The 20,273-nt window shown below is 49.2% G+C and overlaps 3 protein-coding genes across 4 annotated transcripts; 1 reads left to right on the top strand and 2 right to left on the bottom strand.

Moving 5' to 3' along the window:
* Positions 1-1,909: 1,909 nt before the first annotated feature.
* On the top strand, positions 1,910-7,254 carry LOC120659615 (flavin-containing monooxygenase FMO GS-OX-like 8). The gene is made up of 4 exons (XM_039937812.1): positions 1,910-2,381; positions 4,830-5,611; positions 5,725-6,064; positions 6,907-7,254. The coding sequence occupies exons 1-3, from the start codon at positions 1,931-1,933 to the stop codon at positions 5,947-5,949; spliced, it is 1,458 nt and encodes a 485-aa protein (XP_039793746.1). The 5' UTR covers positions 1,910-1,930; the 3' UTR covers positions 5,950-6,064; positions 6,907-7,254.
* Positions 7,255-14,156: 6,902 nt separating this feature from the next.
* On the bottom strand, positions 14,157-15,135 carry LOC120662330 (AAA-ATPase ASD, mitochondrial-like). The gene is made up of 3 exons (XM_039941502.1): positions 14,678-15,135; positions 14,446-14,604; positions 14,157-14,292 (listed from the first exon to the last, which is right to left on the bottom strand). The coding sequence occupies exons 1-3, from the start codon at positions 15,133-15,135 to the stop codon at positions 14,157-14,159; spliced, it is 753 nt and encodes a 250-aa protein (XP_039797436.1).
* A 2,708-nt stretch (positions 15,136-17,843) lies between these two features.
* Positions 17,844-20,102, bottom strand: LOC120659616 (AAA-ATPase At3g28610-like). Of its 2 annotated transcripts, XM_039937814.1 has the most exons (3): positions 19,364-20,102; positions 18,294-19,258; positions 17,844-18,152 (listed from the first exon to the last, which is right to left on the bottom strand). In XM_039937814.1, exons 1-2 carry the CDS (start codon positions 19,999-20,001, stop codon positions 18,343-18,345), a joined length of 1,554 nt encoding a protein of 517 aa, XP_039793748.1. In that variant the 5' UTR covers positions 20,002-20,102; the 3' UTR covers positions 17,844-18,152; positions 18,294-18,342. The 2 variants fall into 2 exon arrangements, with proteins under 2 accessions (XP_039793748.1, XP_039793747.1); XM_039937813.1 differs by having other exon boundaries at positions 18,086-19,258.
* Between the last annotated feature and the right edge of the window lie 171 nt (positions 20,103-20,273).

The raw sequence follows: 20,273 nt of genomic DNA on the forward strand, positions 1-20,273 counted from the left end.
TTGCTTGTCTATAGTGACTACTCTCTCTTTTATTTTTTTCTTGACACATCAGCTCTAGCTAGCTAAATAGCTAATCATTGTGCACGCCTGAACCATGAATTAGATTATTTTTAATTTTATTTGGCCTAGTAGCATTGCGTGCAGCCCCTGCAAGTAGACTACTTTTATTTTACTGTGCATGCGCAGGCAAGTCTATTGGCTAATTATATGCAGCATGCACATGCATACATAGCTATACATTATTATTTGTTCGCTACTACTCTGACTATTTCCTTTCCTTTATTCTTTCTATTTCTTTCCTTCCTTCTTTTCGCTTCCTTTTTCCTATCCTAAGTCTGCATATATAAATTTATTTTAATATAAAAATAAGTTTGTATTCTTTTGTTCACATTTAAGAGTGATTTATACTCAATGTATACTAATTTATCTGTATTGTAGATTCATAAATTAGTGTGTGAAAAGAATTTTTTCTTTTATACACTAATTTATCTTCATGTAAAATTATTTATCTGCGTGTAATGAATTTGTTCGCAACATCAAATTATTTGTTCGCTTTGTAGACTAAAAGTATTCCGTTATATTAACTCATTTGTTCGTGATATCTGTTTTTCATTATTTATCCTATACAATCAAATATTTGTGATGTGTACTATTTTACTCGTTGTATATTATTTTTTTATTATGTTTAATTTTTTGTTCATATAAAATAATATTTATTCTTGTTGTGAAAATATTTCGGTAGCCGAAATTCATTATTGAGTATTAAAAAATATTTTTTCTGAATATCATGAAAACATAGGCAAGTGCGATCTTGTTTTGATGATCTTATTAAAATAAAGATAATGGTATAACCCAAATTTAATTTAAATACTCAGTTTAATACTTATAACTTTTTTAGTTACGACTTTACATGTATGTGGGTGATGTCATGATCTCTATCCTCTTTTGCATGGATAAAATCTTTTCTCTAGATAGAAGCATGACGTATACTGTTAATGGGCTTAATTGCAGCCCAAAAATACTATCTAGAGATGCCTACTTGTCAAGCATATACTCTGCCTCAACTACGTGTTTCTCTTTTCTATTTCAAACAGTAAAATGCCCCATTGATCTTGGAACTTGAGTTGTGGTATTATCTAGGTTCCCAAATTTCAAAATGGATATATATTCGAATCCTTAAATTTGCTAAACGTGCCACGTGAGGTTCAAATTTGTTTAAGTTAGATTGAAAGTTATATAACTTGTTCAAATACAAAATTGTGTACAAAACTTATAAAGGCAAAAAGTAACAAATTTACATGTATAAGTATTTTCAAATACAAACAATTTGTTTGAAATTTTTTTAAAAAATGAAACTTATATGATAAAATTTATATAATTTTTGGGCATAAAAATTGAAATACAAAATTCGGGTCCACAAGTAGACAACGTATGCTATGCAAACCACCTTCGTATGCAAACTGTGGAAACTCCAATCTGGGCCATTGGATCAAACATCCAAGATTTCATTGAACACTCGCCCGGCTTTTCTCTCTTCACATCTCTCGACTCCATCTAGAATTCAGTTTTTTTCAGCCTTCCATAATTTTCTCTTATTGATGGCTGGAGTTATTCAATGAAAACATATTATAGGACCAATCTTATCTAAAGTATTATGAAAATATCATGAGCATTAAATTTACTGATATAACAGAAAAAGAAAAAGAGAGAGTATCATCATCATATATAACACTTCTTGGCCCGGTTACATAGTATACAATTTTGGTAATATGACACTTCCACTAAAAGCTAATTAAGTGGGTCCCGCCAAGTCCATTCGCCCTGTAATTTAAACTACCAATGTACTTTCTTCGTCGACTACACCACCATGCATTCTTGCTCTGCGCCTGGGCGACAAAGTAAGCCTGCTTCAGACCTACTGCCTGGATCCATGGCCATGGCGAGCGACAGGGCACCCGAGTTCAAGAAGGTCTGCGTCGTCGGCGCCGGCATGTCCGGGCTGGCGGCAGCGCGCGAGCTGCGGCGCGAGGGCCTCGCCGTCATGGTCATGGAGCAGCGCGGCGACGTCGGCGGGCAGTGGCTGTACGACCCGAGGACCGACGGCGGCGACCCGCTGGGAGCCACGGCGCCGGTGAAGGTGCACAGCAGCGTGTACGCGTCGGTGCGGTTGATCAGCCCGCGCGAGTGCATGGGCTTCTCCGACTTCCAGTTCGTGCCCAGGCCCGGCCGCGACGCGCGCCGCTTCCCGGGCCACCGTGAGGTCCTCTGCTACATCAAGGACTTCTGCGCCGCGTTCGGGCTCGCCGGCGCCGTCAGGCTCCACACCAGGGTCGTGCGCGTCGCCTGTTGGCGCTCCGCGCTCGCGCCGCGACACGAAACAGGGGACCGCCGGGGGGGTCGTCGATGAAGTCACCCCTCCGGCAGTCGCCGGCTTTGGTTCTTGCGCACAACGGATGCGCCTCACCACCCTCGAGCTCCTTGACTAGCTTAGCCTCACCGATTGCAACTACACGCGGCGAATTTTAGCGAGCGGGAGGTTGAAGATAAACAGTAGCAGGCGGAGGAATTCGCGCACAAACGCACGGCGCCGGACGCCGCTCTCCAATTCACCTCGCACAGATCACAACCGGAGTACAGAGGAGCTTTATAGCCCCAGGAACGCACCCACGTCCCACACTACGCGCTACGACGCCGCCACCTCCGCCACGAGCGCGCACGACGCGCTCCAACGCGTTCCCGCCGTGTCCGGAGATCCTGCGCACAATGCGCCCGCTCCAACGGTCTTCACCCTCCGCGCAGCTGACGCGAATCTCCCCCCGGACTCCAACCTCCTGATCGCCCGCACGACCACGGCTTCGATCGCGCTCACGATCGAGCTCTGCGTGCACACACACGCACACGACGCCCGCGCGCGCACACACGCGACACGCCACGGACCCGACGGCTCCACGCACTCACGCGATGCCGCACACAACACACGCACACGCCCAGCTGCGCACACACGCGCTGGGTTTATTCCTAACAATCTCCCCCTAAACCCAGCGCACCTACGCCGGATTCCAGCGCCGCCGACGCCGGAGTCTTCAGAGGAGAGCTGCTTCGGTTGACTCCTCGCCGACATCCGCCATGGCCGCCATCGCGACCTCCTTCTTGGGCTTGCGGCAATCCCGGGCGAAGTGACCGCGCACGCCGCAGTTGAAGCACCTCCCGATCCCGGACTTCGCCTTGTGCCGCGCCCGCCATTCCTCCTCCGTGAGCAGAAGCCGCTCGCCATCACCATGGCCGCCTGACGTGCCCAGTCCGCCTGCAAGCTGAGCGCGCCGCCGCGAACGCTCGTCGAACGCCTTCAGGCGCCCGAGCGCCTCCTCGAACGGCATGGTGGCGACGTCACAGAACTGCTCGATGCCCGCCACCGCCGGGTACAACCGGTCAGGCACAGTGTCGAGCAGCTTCTTCACCATGGCGGCGTCGTCGAGCGTGGACCCGAGGCTGGCGAACCTCGCGGCCATGCCGCTGATCTTCCCAGCGTGCTCGTCCAGCGCGTCGCCGTCCGCCATGAGCAGCTGGTCGAATTCCCCCTTGAGCGTGGCGAGGCGCGCCGTCCGCACCCGGTTCGCGCCGACGAACCGAGTCTTCAACGCCTCCCACACCGCATGCGCCGTTGGCATGCACGAAACCTGCATCAGGATATCCTCTGGCAGGGCTTGAAGAAGATGCGCGCGCGCCGTCTTGCCACGCCGCACGTCCACCTCGGCGCCGCTCGACGAAGACACGACCTCCCATAGGCCTTGCGCGTCGAGGATAGCCTCCATCTTGATCGCCCACGCCGTATAATTGGTCTTGGTGAGCACCGGCCAATTTGGCGCTCCGCCGAACTCATGGACAACGCGCACGATCTCCCCCTTCCCGCTGCTCTCGGCGTCTTCACCGCCCTTTCCGCCTAACGGCTTCTTCGGAGAGACTGGAGGAGTCTTCTCATCGCCGCTCGCCATGGTCATCGCCGTCGCACTCCGCCGCGGGACCACGCGCTTCTTGTTTGCCGGCTGTCGAGGTGGGCTCACCGATCCGCCGTAGAACATGCACCAGCGCACCGCCCTAGCCTAGCTCTGATGCCAATTGTTGGCGCTCCGCGCTCGCGCCGCGACACGAAACAGGGGACCGCCGGGGGGGTCGTCGATGAAGTCACCCCTCTGGCAGTCGCCGGCTTTGGTTCTTGCGCACAACGGATGCGCTTCACCACCCTCGAGCTCCTTGACTAGCTTAGCCTCACCGATTGCAACTACACGCGGCGAATTTTAGCGAGCGGGAGGTTGAAGATAAACAGTAGCAGGCGGAGGAATTCGCGCACAAACGCACGGCGCCGGACGCCGCTCTCCAATTCACCTCGCACAGATCACAACCGGAGTACAGAGGAGCTTTATAGCCCCAGGAACGCACCCACGTCCCACACTACGCGCTACGATGCCGCCACCTCCGCCACGAGCGCGCACGACGCGCTCCAACGCGTTCCCGCCGTGTCCGGAGATCCTGCGCACAATGCGCCCGCTCCAACGGTCTTCACCCTCCGTGCAGCTGACGCGAATCTCCCCCGGACTCCAACCTCCTGATCGCCCGCACGACCACGGCTTCGATCGCGCTCACGATTGAGCTCTGCGTGCACACACACGCACACGACGCCCGCGCGCGCACACACGCGACACGCCACGGACCCGACGGCTCCACGCACTCACGCGATGCCGCACACAACACACGCACACGCCCAGCTGCGCACACACGCGCTGGGTTTATTCCTAACATCGCCATGGCGCCGCGGGAGGCTGGCGCGGCCTGCTCCTACGTGAAATGGCAGGTGAGATCCGTGCACGTCGATCCTGACGGTGGGCAGGAAGGGTCGCCCACGGAGGAGGTGTTCGACGCCGTGGTCGTGGCCAACGGCCATTACTCGCAGCCGAGGCTGCCAAGCATCGACGGCATGGAGGTGTGGCCGCGGCGGCAGCTGCACAGCCACTCGTACCGGGTGCCGGACCCCTTCCGCGACGAGGCGGTGCTGGTGGTGGGCTGCGGCGAGAGCGGCCTGGACATCGCGACGGAGCTCTGCGGCGTCGCCAGGGAGGTCCACATCGCGGCCAAGTCCGTGGAGGATGCCACGACGCCGTCGCCGATGATGTCCAAGTTGCTTGCCAACCACGCCGGCATCCGCCTGCACCCGCCGGTGGACCGCCTGCGCGAGGACGGGACGGTGGCGTTCGCCGACGGCTCCCTCGCCGCCGCCGACACCGTCATCTACTGCACCGGGTACTCCTACTCGATCCCGTTCCTGGACACGGCGGGGCTCGTCACCGTGGACAGCAGCCGCGTCGGCCCGCTGTACGAGCACACCTTCCCGCCGCCGCTCGCGCCGTCGCTTTCGTTCGTCGGCGTGCCCATGCAGATCTTCGCGCCGTGGTTCTTCCAGGCGCAGGCGAGGTGGGTCGCACTGGTGCTGTCCGGCAGGGAGGCGCTGCCGCCGGAGGAGGAGATGCTGCGGGCGGTGCGGGAGGACTCCAGCGCTAGGGAGGCGGCCGGCGTGCCGGCCTACCGCACGCACGCCATCCCCGCCGTCGACCGCTATGTACGGCACTGATTTACGACGACGCACTGGCGGTGGCGGCGACTCGATCGCCGTCCTCGGCTGCTCACACAGCTCGATCGTAGCTGACACGACCTGCCCGTCTCTTTGGTCAGGAGTACTTGGAGTTCGTCTACCGGCACTCGGACCTCCCGCGCATGGAGGAATGGAAGGTGGAGCTGTTCGAGACTAGCTTCACGAACGCGATGGAGGACCGCGAGGCCTTCCGTGACCGCGACGACGGCGAGTACAGCGAGAGCATCCGCGAAGGCCTGCGGAGGTGGCGCCGCTTGGCTGGCGCTCAATACGAGGCAGCTCTTTGCCGCTGCTGCGTCCGGTGATCGCGCTCGTGCTGATGCTGATGCTGAGGCGCCATTGCCGGCTCCGTGTCAGCTCTCGCAACTCTGAACCGAGCAGCTACACGGCATGGCACCATGGCGAACAGAAACATTCCTGGTATGTCAACTATGGGTCCTTTTCAATTAAATAATAGCAATAAAATAAGATTTTAGGAGGCCAAGTAGATAGGCAATCATACACTTAGAGAGCAATATTCCATCCTTTTTAATATTATGCGAAAAAAGCATGCCACTGAAGCATCAGTATTTAATAGAGTACCTCTCAATGTATCTTTTATAAGAACTTTGATAGGTCATACTCTTACTTTATGGCATGATTTGGTTGCTCGTATGAGTCATGTTCATTTAAATAATAATGTTGATGTGTTTCGATGGCGCTTGAATCAATCTAGTATGTTCACCGTTAGTTTAATATATAGTGCACTTATTAGCAATGCTATCGTACAATTTGACAAATACCTATGGAAATTGAAAATGCCATTAAAATTAAAACATTTATGTGGTAATTAAAGTTAATATATAGTGCACTTATTAGCAATGGTAATGTATAATTTGACAAACACCTTTGGAAAATTGAAAATGCCCCTTCAAATTAAAACATTTATGTGGTACTTAAAGGGAGGTGTTATTCTTACTAAAGAAAATCTATCAAGACGGAATTGGAATAGTAACAAATAGTGTTGCTTTTGTTCTAGTGATGAAATTGTTCAACATCTCTTTATTGATTGTCTTGTAGCTAAGTTCATATAGAGAGCCGTATAGTTTGCCTTTGATTTAAATCCACCCTATAGCATTACTCATTTGTTTGGTAATTGGCTTTCGGGGGTCGGAACCAATTTAAAAAGACCATTTTAGTAGGAGCATCTGCTCCTGTTGGGCTATTTGGCTTAGTAGAAACGATGTGCTGTTTGACAAATCCCAACTAAAACTTACATGCAGGTACTATATCGGAGCACCATTAGCTCAGATTCTGGGTACAACTACAAAGACGTGAGGAAGACAAGGAGGTAATTCGGAAGGCATGTCAAACTAGGAGGTTGTGTTTTGGTCATGGAGATATTTGTAACCATGGATGGAGGTTTATTAATAGGATTGGTTCTTAATAAGCGTCTTCATCAAACTTTTGGGTTGGTTTGTCGCCATTTTGTCTAATCCTATGAGTGTGATCGCAGATGGAAGAGCTGTAAACTTTTTAATAATCGGTTGTAGTATCTTTTGGTGTCAAGACTAGGTACTCCTTTTTCCCATTATCTAACAAAATAGGTTGGTGCCGTGAAAGTTGTCCCACCTGATTGGCTGATTCCACACACGGAAGAAAATAAGATATGTGTTGGGCCTTTTATTTAAACGGTGTGAATAATTAGTTGAACAGAAATTGCGTGGGTTTCAAACCATAATTTTTTCCCAACATTTTATTTATCAGCTACTAGGTCAGTTAGATAATGGACAACCTACCTTAGAATCAAAAGGCTACTTTATTGGTCAAATTTAAATTACGTAATGTTAAATTTGTCGAATTTCTAGAGCTGAGCATGTTAGTGTCCCTGGTTTATTCAATCATACCTCGAAAATGTTTTTCTGTCAGTCTTTTCTTTATCGTCACACCAAGTGATAATACGGGAGGTAAATTTGAAAAAAAAAATGCATAAAAAATATAGTAATCAACATTTTATATTTGCATGCCTAAAGATAAAAAGCCTAGTACATTAATAATTTGAAACAAAAAATGATTTTATAAACACTAGGCTTAACATGTTAATCATTTTTGTTTGTAGTGAGCCCCTTATAATTAAACTAGCAATGACTATTTTTTGTTACTTAATTTTTAACTGATTCTTGTTTTCAATTTTTTATTACATTTCAGCAATTTGTTATTAATCTTTCAGTCAATTTATTTTTTCTTCTAGTAACCATATTTGGTAGCGTGTCACATTATAATTGGACGAAAAATGTTTAAAACGACTCGAACAAAAGCCGGTGGTTAACGGCCGCCTCATATCAATACTCATCAATGGGCAGTGAATTCACGAAATTCAGCCCACGTTCTCCTGTGGCCGAGCTGCTCTGCTCGTCAAAAGGTCGAACAGAAAAGGCTGGGCTGGGTAGTTCCGGCCTGTGCGACTTCGTGGGCCTTGCTATCCAGTTTGTAGTCGTGGACCGAATGCTCTGGTCTGCTGGTGGTGGTTGTCATGGTCGCTCACCGGAGCATGTGGGTGGGTGGCAACTGGCAAGCCATGGGTGCTGCTTCCCTTGGCCACGCGCGCAGCCTTCGCCGGCCATCAGCTTGCGCTCTGCTGGCCATCAGCTTGCGCTCCCACCGGCCAAAAGCTCACTCGGCGTCGCTGGCCACGGAGCTCCGGCGGAGCCCCTCGGCGGACCGCGCGCGAGACGCACGCGGTGCCGCAGACGGGGCCTGCGGAGCTCCGGCCATCAGATCCCGCAGAAGGAGCACGCCGGGAGGGAGCCGGATCTGAGCCGGACGGCGGCCGGCGGCGCCGCCATGACCAGCACTCGCGAGGGGGAGAGGGTGAGAATCAGTTAGGGTTTCAACCCCCTCCCGAAATTTAAGCTATTTAAGCCCATTCCGAGCCGTTCTTAGCTGTCGGATGAGAGCCAACGGCTCAGATCGATCCCGGGGAGGGGCGGGGCGCGCGCCGCGTGGGCCGAAATGCCGGCCCGCTCGTCCGCTGCCGGGCCAGATCGCTTGATGGGCCGCCTAAGCCGCGCATCAGCCGATCCGCGCAACTAAGCCAAGCCAGCAGCTAAGCCGCGCGCTAAGCCGAGCCGCCTAAGCCGCGCGCATGAGCCGCCCCCTGAGCCGCAGCGCTGCGCTGAGCTGGGCCGCGTCTTTCCGCCTTGCTGGGTCGTGCGTGCGCGGGCTGCTTCTAGGCGAGCCCGTGTATTGAGGGTGCGCGGCACGCTAGCGGGCCGTGCTGGGCCAATTTTCTTTTTCGGGCCGAATTTCAGTTCGCTTTTATTTTCAGTTTTTCAGTTCATTTTCAGTATTAAGCTCAGTTTAATTCCTGCATTATTTTCAGTTAAGCTATTACATGAGTAATTTTAGATAGTTGGTATTTATTTCATGTTCATAAGTTTATTCCACCACTATACTTTGAGATGCCTCTAAATAAATGGAACCACCGAGAAATTTATTTAGAGTAAACTTGTGATTATTTCTGACCGCCGTTGTTTAATCATGAGTATTAAGACAAAATTTCATTTGTTTTCCCCACCGATGATGCAAATTGAAATTTTAATTGCATGATGTTAATTAGACCACCGTAGGATTATTATTATGTTTTTTTTGCATTTCATTGTATATGATTACTAAGATAAGTTTTTCCTTTGATTTTCAGTGACAAATGTCAATGATGTGGCCTCGTACCTAAACAACATTGAGCCACTCAATGGAGCGAATTTTCCTGAGTGGAAGGGCAAGATCATGACGTACTTGGCTTGGAATGATCTTGATCTGGCATTAAGGGAGGATAAGCCTACTGTTGCTGTAGGACAGACTTCAGCTGCTCTGGAAAAGTGGGCAAGATCAGACAGTGTAACAGAACGGCCCAGTGGGCCGCGCAGTTACTGTAATGATGCTACTGTAGCACCGCGGGGGGCAGTTCCCTTTAGTCCCAAACTGAAAAACGAGAGGGAGTTGAACCAGCTTAAATAGCCGGTCTATGGGAAGTTAGTAACTCCAGTTGCAACCTTTTGCGCGAAGCGAGGATGAAAGCGCAAGAGAGTTTTAGCAGGTGTGGTTTACTCAACGTGCAGAGTAGATCTTAACCGTTATCCCGAGCCGGTTCGTTACAGACCGCATGGCGCTTATGGTCATGTCTCAGACCATCAGTGCTGGCATTAAGGGCGCCATCCCCACCAAAGATGCGCAGGGAGCAGATCTGAGTGCCAAGGTCTTTCTGGAAAAGATTGAGGAGAACTTCAAGAGCTCATCCAAGACTTATGCAAGCACTCTCATCATGAAGTTAGTGGCCTCTCAGTATGATGGAAAGACTAGCATCAGGCAGCACATTCTCAACATGTGTGACATGGCCAACAAGCTTAAGGAGATGCAGATGGAGATCTCAGATGGATTCCTTGTTCACTTCATCATGACCTCGCTGCCCTCATAGTACAGTGCTTTCAAGATAAACTACAACACCAACAAGGCTATTTGGTCTATCAGTGAGCTGAGTAGTTATTGTGTTGAAGAAGAAGATAGACTTAAGACTGAGAAGATGAAAGATGTGGTGAACATGGTTCATCACATGAGCATCAGTGACAATCCTCTTAAGAATCAGCATGAGTCAGGTAGCAGCAAGCAAGGCCAGAAGAAGTTTAAGAAGAAAGAGAACCAAAACTTTGGACCTAGGAATAACAACAAGTTCAAAGGCAAGCAGTCCCAAGGTGGAAAGATGCTGTACTCATTCTGTTCTTCATCCAAGCATCTTCAGAAGGGCTGCCCAGGCTTTAAGGAATGGTTGAAACAGCAAGGTAATATTAAGTTTGATGTTGTTTCTTTCATTGATGAGTTATTCTTAGCACATTTATCCCCTAACACTTGGTTAATTGACTCAGGTGCCACTGTGCATATTTCTTATTCATTACAGGTATTCCGTTCAATCCGAACTATAAGAAGGGGGGAGCGAAGCCTAAGAGTGGCTGATGGGAACATGGTTGAAGTCGAAGGCGTTGGAAGCTTCTCCTTAGAGTTGTCAGGCGGCTTCCAGCTTAATTTAGATGATGTCATTTATGTTCCTAGTTTAAAGAGAAACATTATTTCCGTTTCGCATTTAGATAAATCTAGACATGTGTATGAGTTTGGCAACTCGGTTTGCAACATTAAATTTCATAATATTAGTGTTGGCCATCATTTGCAAGGCGATCTTTATTGGCTCTCCCTTGATGATAATTATTCTGTAATGAATGTTTGTGATGCGATGCATAAGCGTAAGCGTGATAATGAGACTTCTTCAAAATTGTGGCACTGTCGCCTTGGACACATTTCGAGAGGGAGAATGGAGCGTCTCATTAAAGATGAGATACTCCGTTAGACTTTTCAGATTCAGAGCAATGCATCGACTGCATTAAGAGAAAATATGCTAAGACTATTAAGAAAGGAGTGAATAGGAGTACGGGCGTATTAGAAATAATTCACACATATATATGTGGCCCTCTCTCAGTAACATCGGTAGATGGTTATGATTCTTTTATAACATTTACTGGTGATTATCCCAGTTATGGACACATTTACCCCATCCAAAAACATTCAGACGCTTTAGAAATATTTAAGATTTATAAGGCGGAAGTTGAGAAACAGCACAATACTTCTATTAAAATTGTAAGATCAGACAGGGGAGGTGAATATTATGGGAAATACGCTCAATATGGTCAGATTAAAGGACCATTCGCTAAGTACTTAGAAGAAAATGGCATAAGAGCTCAGTACTCTATGCTAGACGAACCACAGCAAAATGGAGTCGCTGAGCGACGTAACCATGCACTGCTTGACATGGTACGGAGCATACTCAGTTATTCTAGTTTCCCTGTGGAGCTGTGGATGGAAGCATTAAAAACAGCTGCTTACATACTTAATCGGGTTCCATCTAAGTCAGTTCCCAAGACACCTTTTGAGCTGTGGAATGGGAGAAAACTATCACTTAATTATTTAAAGGTATGGGGCTATCCTACTGAGGCTAAATTATTTGGTCCACAGCAAAAGAAATTAGATTCTAAGACGGTAAGCTGCCACTTCATTGGATACCCAGAAAAGTCTAAGGGGTATCGATTCTATTGTCCTGGTCGCCACACTAAATTCGTAGAAACCAGACAGGTTGTGTTCCTAGAGGACTCAGGAGTTAGTGGGAGTTTTCTAAGGAGGGAAGTGAGTCTCGAAGAATTGCGGGTTGAGCTTCCTGATCCAGTAGTTTAAGAGCCCACGCAGGAGAACATGAAACAAATGGTTGGGAACTAGGCGCAACATGCACCACAAGATCAAATTCCTCAACCAGTTCCTCAACTAATTCCTCAACCAATTGCGATTGAACCAGTAAGAAGGTCGCAACAGGCAAAGAGATCGGCTATTCCTGATTATTACGAGACATATTTAAGTGAGGATGTATATGATATCGGGAATATAAGTGACCATGCTACATTCAGACAGGCAGTGTCAAGTGAGAATTTCACTAAATGGATTGAAGCCATGGAAGATGAATTAAGATCTATGAGTACTAATAAAGTATGGGATTTAGTAGAATTTCCCAATGGAGTCAAACTAGTAGGCTGTAAATGGGTCTACAAAACCAAACGTGATTCCAAAGGGAAGGTTGAACGATTCAAAGCTAGGCTCGTAGCAAAAGGGTTCACACAGAAGGGAGGAATTGATTATAATGAGACCTTTTCTCCTGTGTCTACCAAAGATTCTTTTAGAATCGTCATGGCATTAGTAGCCCATTTTGATATGGAGCTATATCAGATGGATGTTAAGACTGCGTTCCTAAATGGAGACTTAAATGAAACAATCTTTATGGCACAACCAGAAGGTTTTGCCATAAAGGGTAAGGAACATATGAGATGCAAATTAAGGAAATCCATTTATGGACTTGCGTCCAGGCAGTGGAACCTTAAATTCGATGAGGTCATTAAGAAATTCGAACTTAAGGAGAATGATGTGGATAGTTGTATCTACGTCAAAGTTAAGGGTGGAAAATTAATAATTCTAGTACTGTATGTGGATGACATACTATTAGCGTGCAACGATAAGAACATGTTGCATGAGACTAAGAATTTCCTTTCATCCAACTTTGATATGAAGGATCTTGGTGATGTTTCATATGTCCTTGGCATTGAGATACTACGAGATAGAGCCCAAAGAGTACTAGGGTTATCTCAGAAAGCTTATATTGAGAAAATGCTTAAGAGATATAACATGGATAAGTGCAACACTTCACATGTTCCTATTCAAAAGGGCGATAAGTTTAATCAAGCGCAATGCCCTAAGAATGACTTAGAAAGAGAAAGAATGAGCAATATTCCTTATGCAGCAGCTGTCGGAAGTCTGATGTATGCACAAGTCTGTACGCGTCCAGATTTGACATTTGCAACCGGAGTTTTTAGTAGATATCAGTCAAATTCAGGATGGGCTCACTGGGTAGGTGTCAAGAAGGCGTTAAGATATTGCCAAGGCACCAAAGATTACATGCTCACATATAAGAGGACAGACAATCTTGAGGTTGTATGTTACACTGATGCTGATCTTGCTGGTGATGAAGATGATAGAAAATCCACTTCTGGATACATCTTCACTCTGGCAGGGGGAGCAATTTTATGGAGAAGTGGTAAGCAAGGTGTAACGGCTGCATCTACGATGCAAACTGAATTTGTGGCATATTATGATGCAACAGGACAGGCAGTGTGTCTTAAAAATTTTATTCCGGCATTAAGAGTTGTTGATAGTATCTCGAGACCTATCACAATGCACTGCGATAATCAATCTGCAGTATTTTTTGCGCAAACGATAAGTTGTCTGGTGCTTCTAAGCACATTGACCTCAAATATCGTGTCGTGAAAGATAGAAACCGGGACCGCACAATTAAGATTGAGCATATAAGTACTACAACAAACATTGCGGATCCACTCACAAAAGGTTTATCACCATCCCTCTTTCAAAAACATGTCCTAGGTATGGGTTTGGTTGATACTTTTGATCAGGTCCTGGTTCACGGCCATTAATATTTCCCCAAATAAGAATAAGTATCCTGACAAAGTTTTTCAGTAAGGCTATGGGTAATGTTATCCCCATATGTCGTTGTGCTGCTGATGATGCATTGGTCTGTTACTTGCTGATTTACGGAGGATGGATTTTAGTTTAAGTATAAGTTAGTGACAAAATAAATATTAAGTTTAAGTTAAGAATAAGTTGTTGACCTTCGGTCAAGGGAGAGAATGTTGGTTTTGTTTCTGTTTGACCTTGGTCAACAACATAATCAAGAGAAGAAGAGGGATATCTCATCCCGTGAATTTAGGGATCGGTTCCCAGAACCAATCCACGAGTGCCTTGATCGGGAGGCAAACCTAAGCTCATTGGGCTCGGCCCTAGGCCTACAGTGCTTATAAATAAGAGGAGGTCAACCCCCAGGGTTAGCAATCTAATCCATTCCACCATCCACCGATCATTCAGAGTACTGGAAGGCTCAGAAGTGCGAGTTCCACGCCCGGGACAGTGCCAGTGGCATCCTGAAGGCCGCCGCTACCCCGAGAGGATGTTCAAGGAGCGTCTGCGCTACATCCCCGACGCCGTTCACGCCATCGACGATGTCACCACTGCATCTACTCCCACCAGCGCATGGACGCTACTACCGCTGGTATAAGACCGAACTCTTTCATTCCGCATTAGTTAATGTACTAGGTGTGATCTACTTTGGATTAGAGATTCTGGTTGAGCAAGTTCATGCTAAGTTTTGTTAGATTTATACTAACAACCCTCTCTTCCACGCCTTGCCGATGCGCCGGTAGTACTCCCTGCTGCTGCGGAAATCGTCGAGGTCGTCCATGATCCTGTGCTTCTTCTCCGGGTGCATGGCGAGGGTGTCGAAGGTCGTCGGGTGCTCGAAGTCAATGTAGCTCCACACCTTACTAGAACTGCAGATCCATTGGAGACAATCGTCATAAAAATTCATCTGGTCAGATTCGTAAAACCCTACAGGAAGCTTACTAATCCATGTCCTTCTTGTTGGTGTAGAGCCTCCGGCGGCGGTTCCCGAACATGGCGTCGCGGCCGCGGCGGCGGACGTGCGGCAGGTACTCGCCGACGACGAGCTCCCGGTGGCGCCGGTGGAACGTGAGGCGGAGGCAGTGGTGGTCGCGGCTCTGTCTGGCGGGCCGCACCGACGCCCACCTCACGGCGACGCCCTTGAACTCGTCGGACACCTCCTGCCCCTCGCGGGGGCTGAGCACGAAGCCGTCGCCGTCGGGGGCGCCATCGCCGTCGAGCTCGAGCGTGTCGCGCGCGCACGCAGGGCTCAGGTACGCCTTCACCTCCTCATAGGCGTCGCTGGACTTGATCCGGTCCGTGGAGTAGTCGGGCTTGCCGGAGATGTCGATGGTCACGTAGGAGTCCAGGAACAGGAGCAGCCGCCGGATGAGCGGCCGGAGGTGGAAGTCCAGGAGCATCTTGGGGCCCCGGTGTGGCAGCAACGCCGCGACCAGCAGCGCCGGAGGAGCCACGCCGACGAGCCGAGGCTGGCGGCCACCCACCGCCTTACCAGCATCATCTTGCCGCCGCCGACGGTGCCTCTCCTTTTCCGCGACGAAACTTCACGGCCGTCAATGTATATCAGAATTGTCTGTCTCCAGTAAATATATGACCATGGGTATACAAAATACAGTCACACAAGGATACGGTAGATGATTTTGAACTAATTATAAATTTGGTAGCATATGGAGTTTGACATGGATCCATTCTTTTTTTTTAGTGCTGGTTGAAGAGAAAATAACAGAAAACGTAGCACATGTAAATTCCTGATGCACTACAACCAGCTTTCCTTGCAAAATCTATTTATCGCATCGCAGAAGCACGGCGCCCGTCCCCATTCATCTTCTAGCACCAGCTAGCGAGCTATGGGAGGGGGAGGGGGAGGCCAGGGATATGTGGTAGGTGGGCGGAACGGCCGGCAGCCGGGGTGGTGGAGGGAGACGGCGGAGCTTTAAGGTTCGGATTGCCGGGGGTGAGGGCGGCTCCATGCCTCCGGCTATAGGAGACAAGGGGACCGGGGGTGGCGACAGCCCGACGGTGGTGGCAGTTCAGCCGGCGAGGGCGAGGCGGCGCGGGAGCGCTGTCAGCCGGGCAGGGTGGGACCTTCGGTTGGCTGTGGCCGGCGTCGGGGGTTGTGGATGGGCGGCGCGCGGTGGTAGTGGTTAGCGGTGTTGGAGGCGCCAGAGCTGGGGGAGGCCAGGGAAGATGGGGCACACGGCCGGGAAGCTTCTGCGATGGCCTCGAGCAATTTCGCTCGCGCTAAGAAAATCGGTCTGTTCTCTTGAGGTTTCACATCGAGAACTAAGTAGTAGTATGATCAGCATGTGCAATCTACACTTGGGAAAAAGATTATATAAATCATATTCTTAAATTAAATTTTGATTGCACCATTATATTTGCCGTGATGAGATCTTTAAAATAAGATCACATCTTAGTATAATTGGATGGTTTTTAATTGAAAGAGTTTGATGGTGAAGCTGGAACAGTTTCATCACAACTGCAACAATAAAATATTCCATATGGAAAAAAAAATCCTGAATAGAAATAAAAGCATTACATAAAAAATAGAAAATCATCTGAGAACAAAGCAAAATGTTTTGAGAAAAGAATTGTTCTGAACAGATGACCTGGACCAATGGTGAAAACATAAATCAATTTGGACAATCACCTTTTGAACTCCTAGTTTTTGGGTTAGAATCTTATTTTGCACGGAAATCAATTCAACGTTACATACTAGATGCTGTAGCATCGGGCATGTTCAACAATTGTTCATTGGAAATCAAGAATGTCATGTCGAAATGATCTACAATATAGTCAAACGTGATTGGAGATACCTTGGTTTAAGACTCCTAAAGTGGTATAGAATCTCCAAGTAAATACAGATTATTAGAAACACGCCCTATTGTAGGACTATTTCAACAGCAATGTAGGACTCTTAATGTTGAAATTGGTTGAGGCTCTCTCCACAAATATTGTAGGACTATTTCAACAGCAATGTAGGACTATGATCGGTGCCTCTTGAGGGCAGTCGTTGCCCCTGCGCCAAACACGCCCTATTAACAAAAAAATAGCCCGGCACTTATTATGTCCCGTGAAAATGCAAATAGCCAGTACCAACACAACACTAGACAAAACTCGTAGACCTTTACCACTATATCTGTGCTAGACTGCTAGTATAGCTGACTGTAAAGCAGATGGAAAAGGAGTGGTTGCGCCGGCAACAAAGTAGACGATGACTTTATTTGCTGACGCATCTGGACCTCGACACCTCGTGACGCTGCCAGTCGTCCATGGAACGGGCCAACCGGCCAAAATGGGCACGATGAGAACAAAGCAAGAGGTCACGTAGCCTTTTTGTTACTGACATCATCAGCTGTACATTTCCGTCAGGAAAACGGGGAAAGAGCTCCACTTTGCCTCTCCTACTCTGTGCGGCCATGATTCCATGAAATCCCTGTTGGGCACGCATGCCGCGGACAGATAGGACATGCAAAGATAGGCCAGTGCAACTTTGCCGTAACACTGTTGGAGCACAGGCCGCCACGAAAATTCGTTGGTACTGTTGGAGCACCATAGATGTGAGATTTTTTTTTCGGAAAACGTGCGTGCTAGAATTCTAGCGTGATCCAAACAAAACCACTGTTGGAGCACAGGCCGCCACGAAAATTCGTTGGTACTGGTACACCAGTCTAAAGATATGTATATGTTCATATCCTATTCACATGTATTTCAATTGTATTTGATTTTTCCTTCAAACATGCAAGATACGGTACCAGATGAACTAACATAAAAGTTGCAGATGAATGAAACAAAAATGACTAAAATCGAATCATAACCACATACTAATGATGTTCATCAGATCCAAGTACCACGAGCCACTCGTCTGTACCAATGCTCTTCGATGTTGAACCAAGTATACTCTAACTATATACATTTGATCTTAAATTTTTAATAGCCTCTGCAATTTGTGCACCTTGCGTTCTAAGAAATATACCAAGGAGACCATTGATGCACAAACAATGGTGATCCCGTTCACCCACATGGCCACTGGATCTACTTGGAAGAAAAAAAAAGTTGACTGATGCAAATGCTGAAATCCTGTACAAAGGCTTAAAGACCACAGCAGTGTAACACATCCCAACATCGAAACTTTGATTTGTCTAACTTTTAGCATGTTTTTAAAAAGATACTCCTTCCGTATCAAAATAGACGAGACCGTTGATTTTTTATTATAATTTTGACCACTCGTTTTATTCAAAAAATTATGCAAAAACACGAAAACATGAATCATGATTAAAATATTTTATATGATGAGATGAGTTATACACAAGATTTTTAAAAATTATCAATTTTTAATAAAACGAAAGGTTAATCTCGGGATCAAAAGTCAACGGTATCATCTATTTTGATACGAAGGGAGTACACATATAAAAGGGAAGATATACATATATAAAGATACAATAAACAAAATTCAGGTGTTAACCTCGTGCGCACAGCGTTCCTAATTGCGAACCTAAGGTAAATACAGTACCAAAAGGATCGAGAGTCAGGAGGACGTAAGAAACTCTGGAGCCGGATTATTGGTAAATTCTCACACATCCCCGGATTTTCTACGCGTCCTCTTCTTACCGTGCGTTGCCACGGGACAGTTCCGAGGCGTTCGCCTCCGCCGCCGCCTTGGCCGCCTCTGCTTCCTCCGCCGCCGCCTTGGTCTCTGCCGCCGCCTTCTCCTTCTCCTCCGCTCTCTTCTTCAGCTCGTCGACCAACATCTCGAGGCACGGGGAAGGCTCGCCGGCGCCGACGCGGCTGGCCGTCATGAGGCACTCGGCGACGTCGGCCGGCGTGAGCTCCGCCTCCCGGAGCACCTCCTCGACGGAGCTGAACAGCTCGTGGTCGTCGACGCCGAGGTAGTTCTTGGCCAGGGTCTGGAACGCCTCGAAGCCGCAGTAGGACATCTCGATGTGCATGTCCATCCTGCCGCGCCGGATCAGCGCCGGGTCGAGCTTGTCGACGTGGTTGGTGGTGAACACGACGATCCGCTCGCCGCCGCACGCCGACCACAGCCCGTCGATGAAGTTGAGCAGGCCGGACAGGGTCACCGTGTTGCGGGGCCGGTCGTCGGCCGCGTCGTCGGCCCTGGCGGGCGGCCCGGGGCGCCGCCGCTGCTTGGCGCGGTCGCCGGTGAGGTCGAGGGAGCAGTCGATGTCCTCGATGACGATGATGGACTTGCTGGTGGTCTCGATCAGGAGCCTGCGGAGGTCGGTGTTGGTGTTCACCACGGTGAGCTCGACGTCGTAGATGTCGTAGTCGAGGTAGTTGGCCATGGCGGCGACCATGGTGGACTTGCCGGTGCCCGGCGGGCCGTAGAGGAGGTACCCGCGCTTCCACGGCTTGCCGGTGCGCCGGTAGAAGTCCCTGTTCTTCCGGAACGCGTCGAGGTCGTCCATGATCTCCTTCTTCTTGGCCCGCTCCATGGCCAGCGTGTCGAACGTCGTCGGGTGATCGAAGTCGATGTAGCTCCATGACTTGTATTCGTAGCTGCTGCTCAATTGATCGAGATCAACGACGCAAAATTCAAAGGTCAAATCAACAATGAAATCAATAAGATTGATGTGGATTCGATGGATGTTCGTGAGGACGACGTACTAGGAGTCGCGTGACCTGCTGTTGGTGTAGAGTCTGCGGCGGCGGTTGCTGAAGAGGATCTCGCGGCCCCGGCGGCGGACGTGGGGCAGGTACTCGTCGACGACGAGCCTCCGGTGGCGCAGGTGGAAGGTGAGGCGCTGGAAGCGGCGGTCCCCCTGGCGCTGCCCCTGCACGTCCTTCTCCACCACGGAGGACCACCAGAGCTGGACGCCGCGGAACTCGTCGGCGACGTCCTGGCCGTCGCGCATGCTGATGACGAGGCCGTCGCCCTCCCTGGCGCCCTCGGCGCGGAGCTCGCGCGCGTCGTTCTGCCAGAACGCGCCGCTCAGGTACGCCTTGACCTCCTCGTAGGTGCTGTCGCTATCGGAGACGGGGCCGTACCGGGAGTAGCGCACGTCGGAGCCGGGCTCCGAGACGTCGACGGTGACGTAGGGGTCGACTACGTTGAGGACCCGGCGGGCGCGGCGGCGGAGGAAGAGGTTGAAGTAGGTGTGGAACAGGCGGCGCGGCGCGTAGGTGGCCACCAGCGACACCAGCGGCGCCAGGATGAGCCACAGCGAGCCGAAGTTGGTGAACACGGAGCCCAGGTTGGAGAACGCCCACCGCTGCCACCGCACGACCTTGCCCGGCTCGGCCATGGCGGCTCCGGCTGGCCGCGACGCTGCCGCCTGCCGATGCGAGCAGAGGTGATTTTTATAAGTAGGAGAAGAAGAAAATGGTAGCGCGAGCGAGCAAATTAAAGTACTCGGTCCAGCACGATGCCACCACGTCCTACTATTCTTTATCACACACCTCTCAAGGTCCTTGTCAGCGTCTAATCTCAATCAGGACCGTCATAATAGCATATAATTCGGAGATTTTTATTATTAGTCTATGATCTTAAGCATAAAAATTATAAAACGTGGATTTT

Source organism: Panicum virgatum, chromosome 2N (assembly GCF_016808335.1).
Source record: "Panicum virgatum strain AP13 chromosome 2N, P.virgatum_v5, whole genome shotgun sequence".
Taxonomy (NCBI): Eukaryota; Viridiplantae; Streptophyta; class Magnoliopsida; order Poales; family Poaceae; genus Panicum; species Panicum virgatum.

Bases quoted from the DNA above. Each gene is read 5' to 3' on its own strand.
- LOC120659615 (XM_039937812.1), top strand. From the start codon at position 1,931: ATGGCCATGGCGAGCGACAGGGCACCCGAGTTCAAGAAGGTCTGCGTC. The intron at 2,382-4,829 runs GGGACCGCCGGG...CTGGCGCGGCCT, and splicing joins CGCGCCGCGACACGAAACAG to GCTCCTACGTGAAATGGCAG. The intron at 5,612-5,724 runs GTACGGCACTGA...CTCTTTGGTCAG, and splicing joins TCCCCGCCGTCGACCGCTAT to GAGTACTTGGAGTTCGTCTA.
- LOC120662330 (XM_039941502.1), bottom strand. From the start codon at position 15,135: ATGCTCCTGGACTTCCACCTCCGGCCGCTCATCCGGCGGCTGCTCCTG. The intron at 14,605-14,677 runs GTAAGCTTCCTG...ATGGATCTGCAG, and splicing joins AACAAGAAGGACATGGATTA to TTCTAGTAAGGTGTGGAGCT. The intron at 14,293-14,445 runs GTTGTTAGTATA...TGGTGGGAGTAG, and splicing joins GGCAAGGCGTGGAAGAGAGG to ATGCAGTGGTGACATCGTCG.
- LOC120659616 (XM_039937814.1), bottom strand. From the start codon at position 20,001: ATGGCCGAGCCGGGCAAGGTCGTGCGGTGGCAGCGGTGGGCGTTCTCC. The intron at 19,259-19,363 runs GTACGTCGTCCT...TCAATTGAGCAG, and splicing joins AGCAGGTCACGCGACTCCTA to CAGCTACGAATACAAGTCAT.